The 19,950-nt window shown below is 40.0% G+C and overlaps 1 protein-coding gene across 1 annotated transcript in view; it reads left to right on the top strand.

Annotated features, from left to right (window-relative positions):
* USH2A (usherin) overlaps nucleotides 1-19,950 on the top strand; it is a 526,768-nt gene that overhangs the window by 192,821 nt on the left and 313,997 nt on the right. Inside the window, exon 21 of the mRNA XM_036235436.1 lies at nucleotides 19,318-19,448. Within this exon, the coding sequence (XP_036091329.1) occupies nucleotides 19,318-19,448 (131 nt within the window). The remainder of the gene's footprint in view (nucleotides 1-19,317; nucleotides 19,449-19,950) is intronic.

Below are 19,950 nucleotides of genomic sequence, written 5' to 3'. Positions count from 1 at the left end.
CAGACTAGCTTTGTTACATTACTGCAGCAATAGTATGACTCTACTCCTTCCATCTTCTCAATATTTTATCTCTTTCTTTGGCTCAACTAAAGCTACCCTGATGGCCAGATCACGACCCACCAGTTTGAGACTAGAACTCTTGCCGGTCAGAGAGCCACAGTTAAACGGAGTCATTTAAAGTCATACGCCTCTGTGAGACCTCCCTGTATCACCACCCCACTTTTGCGTAGCACCTCACTTCCTTCCATTCTCGACACCCTCATTTTAGACGTCTTACACAGCGTCTAATTAAAAGAAAGTCAAGCCGTGATTTGTGAACGTGTTTGGCTATTTCTGAAGGCAGTAGGATCCGTTTTATGGGTAAAATGTCTTTGAGCCACAAATACTGACTCTGAGTTGTATTCAACTCTGACAAAAGAAGTATAGTATGAAACGCTTTCTATTAGGCAGGCAAATGTTATCTAGTTTTTTTTTTTCCCGCTGTCCCTCAAAGATAGACTTTAATTTGACCAAACTGTCTTTATATTAACCCAGATGCACTGTATTTATAATCTATAAATACCAGTTACGAAGAAATCCTTTTATCAAGCTGATTAATACAGTTGACTCAATTGGAATTTCAGGGTTTTCTGGTTTATTCCTTTAAATGTTTTTTGCCCTGTTCTGCTCCCTGGGACTTGACTGTCCTCTCCATTTTAATTAATTGGTATTGTTTCCTAAATTTGTCTCCCTAATCTCTTCTCTTCTGGCTGTGTCTATTGAAATATACTTTTAAAGGTTTTTGCATGTGAAATCATTCTTGCATCAAACTGTATATGTAATTTCCCTCTTTTTTTTTTGATAAAGAATAGAAAAATATGGGAAGAATTTTGAAAACTTGTAAGTTCTACATATTTTGCTTTGTTTTGGAAATTAATCTCTATTTTTGTTATTATAATTTGAGACTCAAAAGTGGTGTTTTCACAAGCACAGAAAACAGTTTCGTCTTTAATTATTTAGAGCACTCAGTATTTCTGAGTCAAAAAAGCTCTGTGTCCATGTTCACAGGGAAGACAGAGAATATGGAGCAGATACCCCGTAAGCAACGTGATGGATCGAATCATCTGATTCATTATGATATGGATATTGTAATCAATCATAATATTCAGCGTTCCGTAAATCCACAATTCTGTGAAAGGAATAAAAAAAAAAGGAATTAAGCTATCAGTGAGTTTACTAAAAAAGGAAGAGATTTCCTGATTATCATCATTCAGAGTTAGTCAGACATGTACATGGTAATCATTCATATTTTAAGCAATAATAGGAAAATCAACATAAAGCCCTGAAAAGAACAGCTTTTTATTTTCTCTATGATGCGGGGGGAGAGGGGAAGACCTATGTGCTAAATTAATTTCCTTTTAAGTTAATGGCATAATGGGCTTCCGGAGCACTAAGTAGTGATGTGCATCACCCTGCATGTCCATGCCCAAGTCCAGCGTCTCCTCCCTCAGCTTCTGATTCGGCCGAGGATGTGGTCATCAGGCAGCAGGCACAAAGGAGGACCCGTGCGCCTGATGCTCCGCTTCCCTGAGCTCTGAAAAACTCACCTTTTATACAGCGTCTCGATTTCGAGCCCTGCCACAAACCCCATCTCTGACGCCTCCCACCCATGTCTTTTAGTGTGTGTGTGTGTGTGTGTGTGTGTGTAAGCTCACAAATGTCAGGGAGCCCTCTAAGTAGACAGCCTCTGAGACTTCCCAGTTAGGTCTGAGTTCAGTAGGCAACAAAGCTGATTCTCTTGAAACAGATTATTTACCATGTAGAGTGTTGGGTCTTTCCCAAACTGCTCTTCCATAGAGCAGTGGTCTGAATGCAAACTATATTTAATGTATTGAAATACATTTAGAAAACACTGTGGAAAGTGATGTGAACTTGATTTTTCATTGCGGTGATGGTTCTTTTTGTTGATGGCGTTGCATAATTTCTGAAGTTACGTAACAGGAGAGTAAATATTCATTGCGAATTTCAAAGAACAGGGATTTTCTAAACTTCCCTAACCTTGGAGCTCTTTTTCCCCCTCCTCCTCACACTTATTGGAGCATCGCACTTAACAGCGTTGCAGAGATCAATATTTTGGGAATTTGAAAATGAAGATGGGCTCCCCCCCCCATTAAAATTGAGTTCTTAGCCTACTGGGAGAGAAAACGCATTAAGCTTTTATCAGTCTTTAACATTTTAACGTGGATTAAACTTTCTGCTCTTTCTGGATTGTAAGCAGTGGAGAGCAGGCTTTCACCGTGGGGAGAGGAGAAGCTGGTTTGAAGCGAGGTCAGCCCTGGGGAATTTCCAAGTAGGGGACCATCATCAGCGTCCCCAGGCCAGCAGAGGACAACGAGGCACGGGGTAGGGCTGTGGCAAGGCCACCGGCACTGATAACACAGAGAGGGAATTTCGCCACGTCAGCGCCTTCAACCAAAACAGAAGAAATTGACGAGGCGGTAGCTGTCATCGACCTTGAGCACTGCCACGACAGACAGTACATCTGGTCACCTCGATAGTAAAGAGTGGGGAATGAGAAAAGTAAAAGAGGAGAGGCCAAAAAAGCAAGGCTGGAAGCGAGGGTTGTTCGGATCAGTGATAGTTTGACTAGGGCTGGCTCAGCAGGGGTTATGACCTTCATCTCCCAAAGCAACACAATTTCACAAAAAGCTATGCGGACTTCGCCGGACACCCAGTGCTATAAGGCCCCCAAGTATTCATAAGATAAACGCAAAACACGTGTAACCTATTCCTGTCCTTTTTTTTTCTCTGACTCCAAACAAAGGCGTTGGCCATGTCGAAAAGCAATTGGATGAAGCATTGTAAGTAAGTAAAATCGTCTGAGTGTAAGAGTGAGAAGTAAAATTTATTTCTTTTCTTTGAAAAGGTGATCTCAGATTTAGGGGCTGGAAAGACAAGTAAGATAATGCTTGTCCTCTCAAGGTTTAGGAGAAAAGCTGAAAGTAATAAACCAATGCAGAATAACAGGTGTAATATCGTAGTCAGAGGAACGAGAGATCGTCACAGGGGAGGATGTGCAGTGGCTCGCCAGTGGTTGTGGACCTGGATTTTACAGTGACTGGCTTAACTTCCTGGGCCGACATTCCATCTCTACCACTTTACCTGGTCGGTGGCCTCTTTAGCTCCCATAAGAATTCTGATTTCAGGTCCACAACATGCCAATACCTGACATGTACTAGAAACACGTAAATGTTCGCTATCATTAATAATAATATCCAATCAGAATGATCAAAAGTGGCTTCAAAAAGAAGCTAGTAATGAGATAATCTGTGAAGAACAGGTAACTTTGAAAAGATGCACGTGGATCAAGCATGAAATTCTATCCAGGAAGAGGGATGATCATGGATAAAGGAATAAAAATGAGAAATTAAAGGCAAGTGTGGAGAATAGCAAACAGATCAATTTGGATAACGCACTGGTCCATTTTGACCATTTTTGTCAAATTCATGGGAGATGATTCCGGGAAAGTTATAGTTTGGAAGTTTTTGGAGGATAGAGGGGTTTTCATCCGATTTGGTTTTGGATGAGACCTAGTCTGTTTGCTCAGCGGAGTGGTGTGAAAGGCACTGTAAGTTTTGAAGTGTAATCTGAAAATAGCTATACATTAGCATTCTAAATAGCCAACTGGCTTATAGTAAAAAAAAAAAATCCCTTGACTTAGAAGACAGAGATTCAAATCTTCATACCTCTAGAATTAAACAGTCTAAGCCACAATATCTTAATCTTTAAAGGAGGGTAAATGACATGCCATGTGATTATTTTTAGGATTAAATATATGAAGAAGAACCTAATGTAATGCTGGATATATATAGATATGCAGTCAAATTTTAACTACATGATATTATCTCATCGAAACAAGTGAAGGATAAAATTGTGGGGGGGGGCAAAATCTTTGAAGTGCAAAGTACCAGTCTCCATCCTAATAAAATCTATGTGCAATCTCCTCAGGAGAGTCACTTCATCAGAATCCGTTCAGTGTGCTCTTCAAAGTCTTGGCTCCAAAGTCGTCAACATTAAACATCCCATCTCATTTCTAGGTCACAGTGAAGTTCTCAGAACTTTCCAGAGACCCCGAGGTTATTCACCCTGAGTCGCATCTTCTGCCCTGCCAACTACAGAAAGTTTAAAAATACACTGACTTCTGTATCAGCATCTTTTTCTTCGCATGTAGATAGCAAATCTGGTTGGCAGTTTTTTCCAGTCAGTCTTCTGCCATGCTTATGCTCTATAACGGCTCCGAAGAAAGGAACACAAACCATCCTACATCTATAAGCAAAATGAATAAGAGAATGCCGGGTAATTGACAGTTTTGCTGCAGCAGCATTTCATTTGAATTCTTTGATCCTCTTCACACACTGATTTTTAGGTTCGCTGATTCTTGGCTTGCATTCTCTCCTGTAGCTTTAGGCCGCGAAGTGATAGAACATTTGGGTAATTTCTGGAGTCACCTTTATTGTTCCGTCAGCGGTGCGCAGCACAGATGGATGCGAGGAGGTCCCTGCGTAGATGCCAGCAGTGAGGGCGGTGACATGTCCTCAGTGCTTTCTCATGAAGCAAATCAGATAAAGAAGAGCGAGCCTCGCCAGGGCTGGCCGCGGCAGGGGAAGCGTGTCCAGCAGCAGACGTCTCTGGACAACTGTACATGATATGGTATCATGTGACCTTCTTTTTGAGCTCACTCATAGGTGACATAGTCCACTCACTACTCACTTCCTTGGAAGGAAACACCACTCTGCATCTCAGCCATCCAATGAACACTTTGAGAAGAGAATTTGGCCACCACCATTCGGAAGAGAGAATTTTAATTCTATTGCTGTTGATGGGCAGAGCTAGCCATAGCCTAAATTTCTCCTTCCTCGCAGTCTCACTCATTTATTACTTTGAAATAAACTGTTCATACTATACTGAGACCTCCAGTGCTTCTCAGAAGTTTGAACTGTTAGGAGACCCAAGTGTTTTAAATATTTCTTAATGTAAACAGCTATGGTGACACACATTCATGGCTAAGATAGTTACATCTGAAAATCATCACGGTTAATTCTCTGCGGGACCAAACATAGGTACGGTAAGAACTATCAATTTGTGGTGTCATGTTTTTCAAACATCTGTTGTAGAATTAGCTTATCCTAGCCAATCACATTATCTTGAATTATACTGTCAAATTCATGGGAGATGATTCCGGGAAAGTTATGCCTTTGGATCATTATAATAGAAACGATAGTTTCTTGTGCAATAACTATCCCTACAGTTTAGACAAATAGAATACTGCCCGGAATGAAGGTATCAACTTTAAGTAAAATTGTTTAATGAAACTTGGTAAGATAATCATGGATTAAATACATTGTTAGTAATACATAGCATTATTTTTTTCCCCCAGAAATAGGGAACCCTGTGCTTGTGTAGGCTTATTAAAAATAATAACTTGTATGTCAGTTAGACGTACTCTCTCTTGACCTGAATTCTCTTTTCCATAAAACGGGAATAAAATAGGATTAGCGATTGAACACACGTGCTTAGAACAATGTGTGCCACGTGGCGACAGCTGCCCCGCTGTGAACAGTGGGCAGAAGGCCGTCTGCGGCCTTGACGGGCACGCGGTGTTGTTCGGCGTGAGTGCGCGGGTCTGCGGGCAGTCTGCAGGCCAATCTAAAAGGTAGATGTGCATATGTTTCGTTTTTTATTCTTACATTGCAATTCTAACTTGACAACAGGAAGAGACATCAAAACAGATTTTTTTTTAAAGGTCCATTTCCAGAGCTGCAAAGATTAATGAAACACATCATCTTGCTTTTTGAGTCAGTCAAATGGACAGCCGTCCTGCAGCGACGAAACATCCACATCATTTTCAGGTCATGCCTACGTGAGGTCAAACAGGCAACTGAATTTAGTCCTCCTGGAAGAGATGAATGAGTCTCACCAGGTAAGGAAACTGGAGGCCAAGGAATTTGGGGAGATTTATTTACATCAGGGGCTGGGTCTCTGCTGACAGAGCTGCCAGCCAGGGTGATGTCCCCACCACATCTCTTTGTCTTGAAACGTGGTGTCCCGTGGCTACAGGATCATGGAGGTGAAACCATTCATAAAATAACTGCTAAATGGACGGTCTATTTGTCCAGAGGCTACCGCAACTTAGCCTATTTGAAATATAGTCAAAAAAATATCATATTGGGCAGAAAGTCCAATGCATAATCAAAATGGGAATTTAAACTCCACCTGCTAAAACTCCATACCACTTAGTATAGTGTTCTTCGTTTATTTTGCTCTTCATGGCTTTCTTAATTTCCTCTATGCGTGTACCTGGTTCCTCTTACTTTAGAGAAAATGCTATCACGTCTTTCCAGAATATGACAGATTGGAAAGTCATAGCTCCAACAGCAGGAAGAAGGCAACTAATAGCCACTTTGTCGAAAGATAGGAACCAAATGTTAATTGAGGAGAAAAATGACATTTAAGGGTCTTTGTGTGTCACATAATTTTTGAAGATTTTTTTTTGTTTAAATAAAACCTAATTCAGTAATAACAAAGAAAGAGACAGAAACCCTTGAAAAATATAGATCTCCCACTTAGTTCTTACATGTCTAGAGCCATTTTGATATGAAGGCTCATGACCTGAAGTTACTGTTTTTCTTAAAGGCATTATAAAAATTGTCAGTCATACGTGAGCACACTAAACCACAGAAAGATTGAAATGTATTTATCACACTCTAGAAAACAAGGAAATATGAGATACATCTTATAAATCTTGTATTCAAGGGTTAAAACGATTTCGCTTTTAAAAGAATGAACTTCTGCTAACTGGAATCTCTGCGATGCAAAATGCCTCATAACTCGATGATGCCAGACAAATGAGGTGTCACTGCGCGCAGTCTCTCGGTAGAGGTGAGAAAAACCCTTCTCTATGCGGGTAACCCTTAATTAAACTGAGTTTTTGGTGTGTCCCTTCAGGAGAAGGTCACCATGTCAACAGTAATGAGGGGAAATGGCACCATGACCATTACTGGTGAGATGCGGCATATTTCTTACTTTCAATTATTGTCTCCTTGTTTGAATCATTAGCATTTGGCAGATTTGTTGCTGAGTTTGTTGTTCTGATTTAAAACTTGGCGTCAAGTTGAATGTGTTCTTATCTTGATCTTCCGTTTCTGCCATGACTTGCATTTCTTGCCGAGTTTCTGACTTGAATTGCTCTCCCTTTTCTGCTGAGCTTTTGCTTTGTCTTGTTGTATTTCTCTCTGTAGGTACCTCCCTCTTTCTTCTTGTTATAGTCCCGGTTTGGCCTGTATTTCTTTGGCCTGTTCATTAACTTTTTTTCCCTTAAGTTATTCTCCCGTTCAGTATATGCAGTACCTAATCAATACACTTCCTCGCTGCAGTATTTTCAAGTTATTGTGTTTTCTGTCGGCTTCCATCCTGCCTGAGAGGGGTTTCTGTGCTTTGGCTAATGCGCTGTTGTCTAAATTTGCAGTGTTTCAGCTCATTACACTGACTTTAATTTTGATGTATTTGTATTTTATCCACTCGAAGTCATGTTTCTTTCCTCTATCAATTTAATTACTTTCTGCCTGGGCAGCATTGTGTTTATACAATTGCTGCTAAAGCGACAAAAGGTTTCTGTTTAAATTACCTCCCGGGACATCAGCAGTTCAGTCTAAAAGATGCTCAGAACACCTCTGATTGATGTCTCACCTTTGTGCGGGAAAGGAAATCGCGAATATTGAGAATGCCGTCTGTATAGAACTTAGCCAAGCCCGGTTTATAGCGAAGGAGGCATGGAGGCAGGAGGGCAGTATGGGGCTGTGGGGTCTCCGCAACACCTCTCCGTGAGAAAGGAACATAGGACCCATTTCTACTCCATGCAAGTCATGCCCCTTCACAGGAAAAAAAAGCCCTTCTCAGGTGTTTAACTTATATTTAGCTTGACCACCCAGCCTACCTCTTATCTTCCCGTGCACGTGTGTATGTAATATGTACGTTCCTGGGTTTGAATCTTGGTCTCTCTCTAATCATATCACCTTTGGGTTTGTAAGTCAGCGGCACTGATAGACTTTCCATTGTGTGCACAGCGATAGAGCAGCTGTTCTAAAAACAAATGACTTGGGAAACCTTTCCTGTTTTCAAAGACTTCTAAGAATGGGAGAAACAAGGGAAAAGCGTATGAGAAATTCATCTTGGAAAATAGAAACGATGAAAGCACCTCAAGAAATACCCAGTCGGCTCTTTATGGGGTCTCAGCTGCGTACCTCCTGCAGACAGAATGATTGCAGCAGCTCTTGGAAATGCTTCGGAGGGCAGAGGCCGCTAGCTTTGCTTGGACCTGTGTCACAGGTAAAGTTTGTCAGTCGGCTGATGACCATGATCAGCCAATGCATTCTCCCTTCCGTGGGCCAGCCCTTCCTGGGACATCATGCGTACGTAGGAACTTACCCTTTAATTACACCATTTATGCTCCCCTCAGTGAACACTCAGTGTCTCCCTGTGCTCAACAAAGCTGTGCTGTGTATCAAAGGGAAGAAAATACACTTTTTTGAACGTTAGTTCTTCTTTGGTAAGCGTACTTCTCTAGTGCTGAATATTTTCTCGGAGCCTCAGTGCTCTCGTGTGCAAAATGGGCATAAACGAAACGTGAGAAACAAAGTAGCACGCATAGAGTATTCAGCTCCGCGTGTGTCTCAGGCGAGGGCTCTGTAAGGGCAAGTTGTTTTCTTTTTGCTGTTCTCTTGTCCGTGGCCATCATTTCTGTCTACCAGATAAAACCGAACGTCTGGCCTGGTTTGCATTCAGGTGTATTAATGACATACAACATTAGCACACTTGGCCTCGCCAATAGGCACCGTTCCATAGTTAAGCCGTGTAGCGACAGGCTGGCCGATTCTCTGGTTCCTGTCCTTCCCGGTCCTCTTGCCAAGGCTGGAGCCCCTGATCCTCCGCCTTTAGTCTCGCCCTCCTGCGTTCTCTGGGGCTGGATGCACCTGCAAGATTCAGATTCGTGCTCTAAGACTCTCAGGAAATCAGTCCTGCCGAAAAATCTGACCTTGACCTGGTGCACACATTTGACAAAGGGCCTCCTGGTACCTTGCCAAGACCCACGGCCACCGCTGCCATTTTCTTTCTTGGCGCTGGTGCTGGGTTCCCTACATGTCCTTGGAAACCTGCCCGGTACCCTAGAACCTGCGTTGCTATCCGGTCCTACCAGGCTGCCTCTGCGGTCAAGGCTGCCTCTGCAGTCTCTGTCGGACTCTGATTCCTCCTGCACGCAGCCTTTGTGCCAGATGGTGCCAGCTCGTCTGGCCTTCCAGGTCTCCCCCATTCGTATACGGCCTCAGCTATGCTTGTCCACCCAAATCTCTTTATCCCGGCCCCATCTTTTTTCCTCTTTATGTAGCTCGTGACCCTCTGTCGTGTTCCTGGTGCATTTTGAGTACCCGCTTATGGGTTGTGTCCTGCCCATAAAATTAGGGACCGTACTTTCCCCCATGGACTTGCTGCTGGGTATTGTTTACCACCTACCCAGCCTTGTAAGAATGTGTGCAGTGAGTTCTGCCTTTGCTTCCAGACCTGCTCTCCTGGACAGCTCCGCTCCGCGATATCACTCAGGCTTCCCGTAGGTTGACAAAGCCTTGTGATTTTGCTCTTGGGACAACCCTACGTTTTCGTGATCATTTTTGTGTCTGTGGTCCTTTTTGTGATGACTCTTTCAGGTGAAAATGCATCTTTGGGCAGCCCTTTGGGTTCTCTAGATCCTCATTTGGAGCGGATTTAGTAGGATCTTATTCCAAATCCCGTTCTATATTAGACAACATTTTAACCAATACTAATGGGCAAAGATGGGCAAAGGTTACAGAATTTTTATGAACTGTAGAGCAGCGTCCACTCTTGAAATGAAACACCGACATAAAATTGTGTAAGATGTGAGTCCCTTATCCCTCTAATAGTCTAATTGATTGTTCACTGGGCTCGCTCAGCCAAAAGTAGAGAGAAACTTTGTACAGACATCATTAGTTTTTCTCCATTTAAAGATTAATCACGAAGAGCTCTGGCTCTTTAATTCTGTAATTTGTATATTTAATGGGCTGCTTCAGAATCTATGACAGTAATTAGCATAGCCCGAAAACTCATTAATACGCAACGACATGATGAATGCAGCGTTAATGCAAACATGACTGAAGTTATTTGGGTTATGTACTAAGAAGATGAAAGCTAAAATGTCCTGTTTGTTTTACCAGTGGTGAGTATAATAGGGTGGCAAAAAAAAAATAAAATAAAAACAGGCATCAAATTAGAGGTTTTAAAATAGGGTAGAGAAGGTGGTAAAAATTTAAACCAAGGTGATGTCTTTTCACTTGGTTCTAACATTTAGGGCATAAAATAGAGTCTCTACTTTTCTAGTTATTCATTTATTCATATTTTTTTATTACTAAAGGTAAGTTTATTCAACCTTTTTGTTTAACCAATTTAATCTTTCAGCAACTTTAACATAATATTATTAGCTTTACAATGGCAAAAGTTTAAATTATACTGTCTTTGACTAATATGTTATACATGTGTTTTGAAACATACATTGGCTTTGACACATGATCAAAGGATCTGTTTCTAATTATATAAAAGTTACATACTATGCTCTCCTCTCACCGTATTGCCATCTTAAGTTAATGTTTAATACTATTTAAGATACTACCATTTTAAATCCATATATTTCAACAAAACTATCATGTATTACCTGTTAAATAATGAAACAATCATTAATACTTTGGAAGGTAAAACCGTAAAAGTCTTCTTTTCTGTTCTTCCAGGATGGTCATGTTGAAGCCCATTTTTTCCTATTTCATATAATCTGCTTTATCAACAGTCCTAAACTTTGAACGACTTATTTCTTAATCTTGTAGTCAAATGTCAAGAGTCATATACAATGTCTAAACAGAACTTGCATTTTCAGGACAATCTTAAAAGACCAAAAAATGTGTGCATCCGTTTTCTTGTGTTAGTTTTACTCTAAATCTGTTGGGAAAATGCTTGTACTTTTTATTTCTTTACATAATCAAGTGAATGTGCACTACTTGGTTCTCAGCTAGGCCTTAAGGAGGCAGCGTGACTCCATCAAACGCTACCTGCCCTTGGAAATGACCTTTCTGCACAGGAGAAGCTCGTTTCAACCTAAGAATTTCAACAGATAGGAACAAAACTGCACCCCCCAAAAAAGCAAATCAGGATCGCCTGCTACTGAGAGACGGCCCTGCTAGGAACAAAACTGCACCCCCCAAAAAAGCAAATCAGGATCGCCTGTTACTGAGAGACGGTCAGTCATGACTTTTTTTAAGGGACCGATGGATTTGCTTACAGATTTTGAGAAGACAGTCTATTCGCAATGAGAAGAGTCCCTGTAAGGCAATAAAGCGGTACACATGCTCAATTTCCTTTAACCAGGGTCTTGCCAAATCTCCTGTAAAATTTCTTTAAAATCCTATATGTCGACTTTTCACTTAATTCAATCTGTCTTCCTTTGCACAAGTTCTCCTGTGTGAAGTTCAGTTGTAGAAGAAATTCAGAGCAACAGATTGAGAGGAAAACTGGTCTTTACATAAAATCTATATAATATTCTGTTAGACTAGCTAACTGACACGAAACGAAGAACCCAAATTGTACTGAAATATATTAGTTTTTGACTTATTTTTAAAGGAGAGGATCTAGAGACAGAAAATGCACCATTGGGTAAAGTCATTTGCCTCTAATGTTCTATTTCTCGTCTATGGTTTTTAGTGTACTAGGGAACTGTTTAATCAGACCATTACCAAACCGAATAAAGTACTACTTAGTGATTACTGGACTATTTAGTGATGGAGTTTTGGAGATCTTCTTATAAATACACTTTCTCTGAATAGTTCGTATAAGACCATCCTAATAAATGGAATGGAACAGAATATATTTGCCACACAGTATCTCAGGCTTTTCTTTATTTTCTATGTTGGGATAAAATGACCAGCCCCCTATAATGTAGCCCGTCCTTTTATGCTATCACATTGCCGCCGTTACCACTGTTTCTCATCACTGGTCTGGAAAACTCGAGGAATGAGACGTTTTTGTTTTGGCCTGAATCGAAGACAGCCAGGACGTTGATACACGTAGAGAAACTTGCATTTTGTCTACAGATAAAGCCAGGGGCCTGTGTTGAGTTCTCACAGGGTGGCCAAAAGGATGACTGACTTCACTGATACATTTCTTACTAAAGGGTGGTGTTCGCAGGGGATGTCCCAGCAGAATGTGGAAATCGAGAATGGTTTTTGGCCTGGATTTTGGGAAAGCAAGGCAGAAACATGTTGACTAAGGATTAAAACAAAACAAAACAACACAAAGAGCTCTAAACTTGGCATTCCTGGGGGTTCAGTTGTCACATCTTTGCCAAATTAGTGTTCCTGGTGATACACACTGTCTGTGGGAGGCTCTCGGTATGCATTCCTTCAGCCGCGTGAGAACTTAGTGCGGGTTTACACGGAACCGTGGCCCTGTGTAATAGCGGCCCGTGCGCTCGCGAGGAGTCAGACTGTGGGGAAGCCGTGCCGGGAGGATGTGCAGGGCAGCCCCGGGGTCTCTCGGGCGCAGGCCCCCTCCCTCCAGGGGCTTGTGCAGGTGTTCAGGGTGTATCTAGCTTTGCGTTCTGTAATGAGTGAAATGAAGTAGCCTTCTCTTGTTGATGCAAGATCAAGGGCCTCTGAAAGCAAACGAAATCAGTGAACTTTAATGATACCTAATACTTTCACAGGGCCAAATGGTTCAAGGTACTTTATACATATTACCTCATTTCATCCTCTCAAGAACCTGTTGAAAGAAAAAAAAAAAACTATCATAGTCTCCGCTTAAACATGAGGCGATCAGATACAGATGGTTAGTTAAGTGACTTGCCCAGGGTCACACACAAATCAGGTTTTAGAGCTGGTGTTTGAATGCACACCGTCTGGCTCGAGTGTCTGTTTTATACCACGAAGTCAAACACCAAATTCCCTCTTTTTCGGAGTTGTACCAAAGAAATGTCTTAAAATGGCATGGGACCTTCGGAATAATTTTTTTGTAAGCATTGTTTTTACTCTCGCAGCGCTGTAGGGCAGAGAGGAAGGTGAGGGCCAGGCCGCTGCCCGCCGTTTGGCCAGGGGGATGGGTCCTGTCCTGGGCGCTCCCTCCAGAACGTGGCGGATGCTCTCAGTTCCCTTTTAGACTCTCCCCTTTTCCCTTCTCGATATTTTTTTCCAAACATGGTTAGTGTATTTGAAGAGGTTTAATTGAGAGCAGATGCAATTACATGAACCGATTAAAACATTAAAAAGTTTGTTCATAAATAGGTCTGCCTGCACACAGGCAAACATTTCTCTGATTGATTTTCAAAACAAGTTCGACTTAGTTTTACCGAATTGAATTTACCCAATATTTTAGCGTCATGATGATAAAGGTTTAGGCATGAACTGATAACCAAATTCAAATATATGCATTGTTACCATACGGATCTATTGTTTTCTGTTCCCATAATAGCCTGAACTGAATGAAATGGAATTAAGTCGCAGTGAGAATGCACTCAGTTACGTGTAAGGATTCACTTTGTGACAATAAGGGTGATTTAACAGTGACATGGGCTACTCAAAGGTTTATGGGGTTTTACTCTTTTATTCATTCAATTTACATTCATATGAATCCTAGTGTTTTCAAAACAGATGTTTGGAGATAATAAATATTGCGGTGTGATCACCTTTATAGCTTACATATTCCTTGGCTTGGAAGGAGAAGACTGGTCCCTATCAGTAAAAATGTTCCTTCTCTCTGGAGAGTCCCCAAAAATGCCATCATAGTAAAATGCTTGATTCTTAAAAAAAAAAAAAATACGATTGCTCAATCTGTAGAAGACTCCCAAGGTTGACGTGAGGTCCTGGGCAGCCAGCAGACTTCCGCTGACCCTACTTTGACCAGCACAATAGAGTGGGGTAGGGTGACTAGCCCTGGGTTTCATAATTAGGCGAAAATTAGATTCGTTAGACCTTTCTTTCTCATTCTCTCCATTCTTCATGTATATGAGAGGCAGTATATGTATATGAGGTGATTCTTCCATCACCCTGAAAATTAGGTGTGCACTGATGTGTTGGTCTATAGGGGGCCCGTAAGCCCTTGGGATGCTTTCAGTTTGCTTTTCACCTGTCACAATGTTGGACTTACAACCATCTCCTCCATCTTGGATTCTGTTAAAGGCAGGGTTCTGCTCCATAAGATCCATGAAGTGATTTGAGCATTTTCTTCAAAATGTTAGAATCAGTAAACACTTTAAGTTCATTTTGAGCTAACGGTATATTATTTGAAAGTACAAGAAAGATTATTTTTATTACATTTTTGTGATTCTCGTTGGCTCTGAGGGAGTCTGAACTATGTTTTCATATGGGCCCAGTTGCTTGGGAACCACTGAGATTTTGACTGAAGAGGCTTTGGTGTAGAACCCCCAAAGTGGATGTGTTAATCCCAAAAGCAGGTTGCTTTAATGCTGCTTGGAGTCATTGAATGTTGTTAACCATTAGACTTGACATGAAAGACACCCAAATCATTCCAAGGCCAGGGTCACTCAGCAGTTAAACTAATGTTGCAAGCGAGTGTAATTTGATTGTTTTTTCAAAACCGTTATTATACAAAATGAAACCAGCGTATTTTAGTACATTTAGTATACTTAATATATTTAGTTAGGAAATGCCTTTATTCAATTTGACTTCAGCGTGAATTTTTATGAAATACATATGCATATGTGTACATGTAAATGTGCAACTGTGTAAATGAATCATATATGTATGTATATGTACACACACATGCACCTAGATCTTCTTTAAGGTATAAAACACGAAAGTAGAACTGATAAGTTTTATAGAGCTATGTCTAAAAGTTAATTTTTTCAATTTTCTAGAAACAAAAAGTAAACAATATAAATCCACTTTATTAAAAGATATTTTCATAACTACCATTTTTCTTTAACTTAAGCTTCAGCTTCATTTGCTAAAGCCACTTGCTAAAAATGCTATCCATTTTATAAGCTATCAAGATAAAATATTGTTTATTTCAGAAAACCAGAATACATGCCGAATTTTCTATCTTTGCCTATAAAACAAGCTTTAGGAATAGATGGTAATTCGTAATTCGATTGTCATAAACTGGCATTCAGTTCATATTTTAGACTATCACAACTTCAACACACAACAGTTTTCTAACATTAACTCAAAGTGGAGCGTATTTATGTAATAGATGGTATGGCTGTTAAGATAATTGAAATAGGGTATATATATGTAATACAGTCAATACCACGTACATAAAAAGGAGAGGTGAGAACTTACAATTATCGAATGTTGCGGAAGCATTTTGAGTAAGAATAGTATCTTTCTCATAATATGCTTTTGTTTAAGATTCTGATTTTTTTTATTAATGAATACGTAAGTATTTTGGGGTGCAAGAGCAATTTGGGGGGCATTATCTGGAAATGGATGGATAGATTGAGAGAGATAGATAAGATACAGATATTGACAGAGCTATGTAAATAGATATATCAGTTCGTACCTAAAATTTCATGTAATTTAGAAGCATAGTTACCTAAAACAATACATAGTAATGGGACAAACCAACAGTCACCATTCTACTGAACGGTTAAAAAACTATGTCAATTCTTATTAAACTCAGGGATGATAAATAATGCTTATCATCTGCACTGTTATTTAATATTATTCTGAAAGATATAGCCTGTGTGTTAAGACAAATAAGAGGTATGGCTATTGGAAAAGAGTAGACACAATTATTGTGTTGTTTTTTTTTTTTTCTCAGAAAATATGCATGTCTACTTTAAAAGAAAGAGCACCAATACTTATTACAAATATTATAATAAGATGGCCAGTTAAAAATAAATGCATAATGTTTTCTGTGATTCAATAATAACATTTAAAAATGATCTTATTTATACTGGCAATAAAATATATAAACCTTATATAAACTTAAAAAGATATGTGTAGGTTTAATTTAAAAGAGAAAACAAACAATTATTTTAATGTTAATATAAAGAGTGGAGGAATAGTTAAAAACAAAAGAATACTGAGAAAAATAATAAATTGTCATGTAATAGGAACATTAATGATAATAAGGCATTCTGCTACAAAAAAAAAAAATCAGTGGAACAAAATAGGAAGTATGGAGACTGATTTAAGCTAGTATACTTTAATAAACTGAAGGGGGATTGCAATTGTTAAATGTCCATTCAGTAAATATTTTTAATCATCTATTATGTGCTAGCTAGTATGCAAAGTATTGGAAATGCAGAAGTAAATAACAAAGTTTTTGCCTCATGGTATACGATATTTAGTAAATTTTTAAATGTCTAGAGGGGAAATAGGGTGTACTCACACTATATGTTAAAATAGAGTACACATGCAATATAATGTTAGATATACAAATATAGGATATAAACAGGAAAAGGTAACAAATTTTGAGTTGAGAAACCTAATTATAAAAGCAAAAGAAGGGAGTTTCCATATTTAAAAAAATGGATATTAAAATATAAAAATTAGCACTATTTTTATATAAAAATAACATTTGAAAGATAATCTGTAAAAAAATAAAAAACAACTGGCTATAATATATGCAACAATGAAATAATACCCCTAATATGGAGAGAGCACTCACAAGTCAATAAGAAATACAATGGAACTTAAAACAAAAACGACAAAGGATTTTCAAAATACTCAAATGAAGATCTATGATGAAAGAAATTCACGTTCAGAATTCATCCTAGAAATACAAATTAAAACGAGAATACGATTTCAGTTTTAGTTTATCTAATGCTAGATGATATCTTCCAGATATGCCAGGCCAAATCGCTAATACTGGAAATATTTTGCCTGACAATGGCTACAAGACTATATATAAGATACGGAAAGGAAGCTAAACAACTTGAGCAGCCTCTTGCAATGAAGTGAGAAAAGAAAAGGCAGCTAGATGAAAATTTAAGTTCATGAGTTCATGAATTCACACATTACCATAAGATTTCAGAGATCATCTAATCTAATACCTCCATTAATGGACAAGGCACTTGAGGTTTATTCTGTATAGAAAATAAGAGGCCTAGCATGTGTATGTTTCAAAAAGTATGTGGTGTATTGCTTCCCTGTAGATTGTAAAGTGGGGTTAGTCCTTGCAACAGTGACATTCAGAGGGTCACGATGTGTCATTGTTCCTAGGAGGAAATGAGAATTATTTAAAAAAAGATGAGAGAATTTTTTTTGTTGTTGTATAACGGTTAGGATTAACTATAGTTCCCCAAACCTTCTTAAATAGTAAAACTTGTTTTACTGTGTATCGATTTACTATGTATGTATTTTTGTTTCTTTTTCTCTAGCATTCCTCTACCTTTTATCCTACTCTATACTTCCAAAGTAATTTCCAGAATACTGATGTAATATTTTCTAAGTTCTTTAGTGATAAACATCTGAAAAACAATTTAATTTTAAAAATTAGGAAATAGTATACGTTTAAATAAACACGTTAACAAAATTTGGGTATTCTAACAGAGATTTAGCCATTTATCATATAATTTTTAAAATTTTCAGATTAGTTTTCAATTGTCATTTTGTCAAGTATAGTCAATGAAGATTTTGTTATTCATGTATTTATGGGGCTGGCTAGCCATAAATATTTTACGAATGGAGACATTTTTAGCACCACCTAATAGTCAAGTAAAATAGAAAAACCTTTTTGAATTTAGAACTTATTTGCATATTTCAAATTAAGCTCTATAGCTAGAGTTGCTTTTATATGAAGACTTTTACATTCCCTGATGCACCATGTAGGCAGCTAGAAATCCATCTCCACGCAATGGTTTGGGTGGGAATGAAGCAGAAGGGATATTTGATAATGAAACCGAGGGGTTTCGCTTTCTTTATAAGAGCAAGGGCAAGACAATATCTCCGTAATAGAACACATTGATTTTATGTGAAGAGTGTTATTTTAATTTTAGTTTATGCATCAAGACTCCATTCTCCATACCCGAGTTAATTTCCTGACAAAATATACCTTGACTATTGCATTAACATATTTAATTTGTGTTGTTTTCAGCAGTTGTTTATAAATCTTCGACCAATTTGTTATACTAGTCTAATGAAGCATCTTTTGTAGCTGACACTTTTCTTAAACTAAGAGTCACATCTTCGTTTATTCTATTGGAATTTCCTGTAGAATGTGAGTCAAACAACACGGTTTATATCAGGGGTAGTAATTTACCTTAGGCTATACCTATGTCCTATGGTTCCTAGCAGGATCTGAAACCTGTACTGAGGTGGAAAGGTGAATCGGGTTGTTGCAGACGACTGAACCCAGGTTAAGCCCCCCACCTCTGGAGGGGCCTCGGTTACCAGCCCAGCCCGAAAGGAGCTTTCTCTCCTGTAAACCCTGTTGTTCTGGCTGACTGTATTACTACTCAGACCAGTCTTCTGTGGTCTTGAACTGTTATTTCCTTCTCTTGTGTGTTCTTGAGCTCTTGATTATCACCGAATGAATTGTCTGTGAAGACAGACATCCGATCCTTCCAGCTAAACCGGGGATGCTCTGAGAACTGCGCCTTTTAAACTTCTCCAGCCGTTTCGATCTGCGAAGTGTAATGTCTCACGCCCAGGAGGAGCTTATGCGTCGAATGGGTGGCATGCCGGGTGGTGGAGGGGGCGCCCTGTGCTGACGGTGGGGAGGCATCCGTGCGACCCTCGCGGACGTTTCTGCAGAACAGGGGTGCCACGTGTCCAGGGCGGCGCCGGGAGATGCTCTCGCGGTTGCGTTGCAGAAAACTGGGTCTGCAGGCCACTTCCTGTCAGGCCTTTCCAGACATGCCCTTCTGTTCCTGGACCGAGTCTTTAAACTTCATCAATATGTTCAACAAGGTCCCCTGTTTAAAATATTAAAAAACAAACAAACAAACATTCATTTTTATGAATCTGGTAACGTTTCACATTGATACTGCGAGTGTGCACTTTTGGGGTGACACCATGCCTTTTCATGTCGGTAAGTTCCGCATGTATTTAAAGTTCATTATCCGTGGATTAGCGGGCACGCGTGAGGTTCCGCGTGCGGGCTGCCGCTCATAACGGGACATGTTTAAAACCAAACGGCTGCGGCCATCCCGGGGGGATGCCGCGTGCCATTCCCTGACTGTACTCATTGCGTCGTAAATAATGATGAGAGTAAAGTCGCGTTTATCCGAAGGCATCCAGCTGACGTGCTGACCCCTCGCCCCGCCAGGCATCAAGGCCAGCTTCCGGACGAGGGCGCCGGACGCTCTGCTGGTCTTCGCGGCGTCGCCGGGCAGTCAGGAGGAGTTCTTCGCGCTTCAGTTGAAGGACGGACGGCCTTACTTTCTCTTCGATCCTCAGGTAAACGGGCGTTGAGAGTTTCGGTACCTGGGTGCCAGGTGCTGAGCGAGGTAAGTGCTTGTTTTCAAAAACATTGACTCCTCACCAGAAACTCGATGGGCAGCACTGTGAGCATCCTCCCTGTACCGATGAAGAGAATAAATCAAAGGTGGTGAGACCTGACCATGGCCGAAAAGACAAAGCATGTAATCTGCCCGAGAATCTGACTGACTAGCGGCCATGCCCTACCTTGCAATGAAGATGGAAGTGTTCAGATACCTTTGGATAGATTTATTTGTGTTTTCCTTGAGAGAAAAATTATATCTGTTTATCCCCCCCCCATCTCTCTGCCTCTATCCCATCCTTCCTTCATCTCCTTTTCCTTCCTTCATCTCCCCTTCTTCCCTCCCTCCCTTCCTTCCTTCCTTCGTTCACCAGCAATTATTCACCTGCCTATCAGGCACCCTTGTGCTTAGTATTATAGACCACAATAGTTTTAGAGTGAAATAGAACCGTGCCCACA

The sequence above is a fragment of the Rousettus aegyptiacus genome, unplaced genomic scaffold (genome assembly GCF_014176215.1).
Source record: "Rousettus aegyptiacus isolate mRouAeg1 unplaced genomic scaffold, mRouAeg1.p scaffold_m13_p_18, whole genome shotgun sequence".
Lineage (NCBI taxonomy): Eukaryota > Metazoa > Chordata > Mammalia > Chiroptera > Pteropodidae > Rousettus > Rousettus aegyptiacus.
This window is presented reverse-complemented; position numbering and strand designations above follow the sequence as displayed.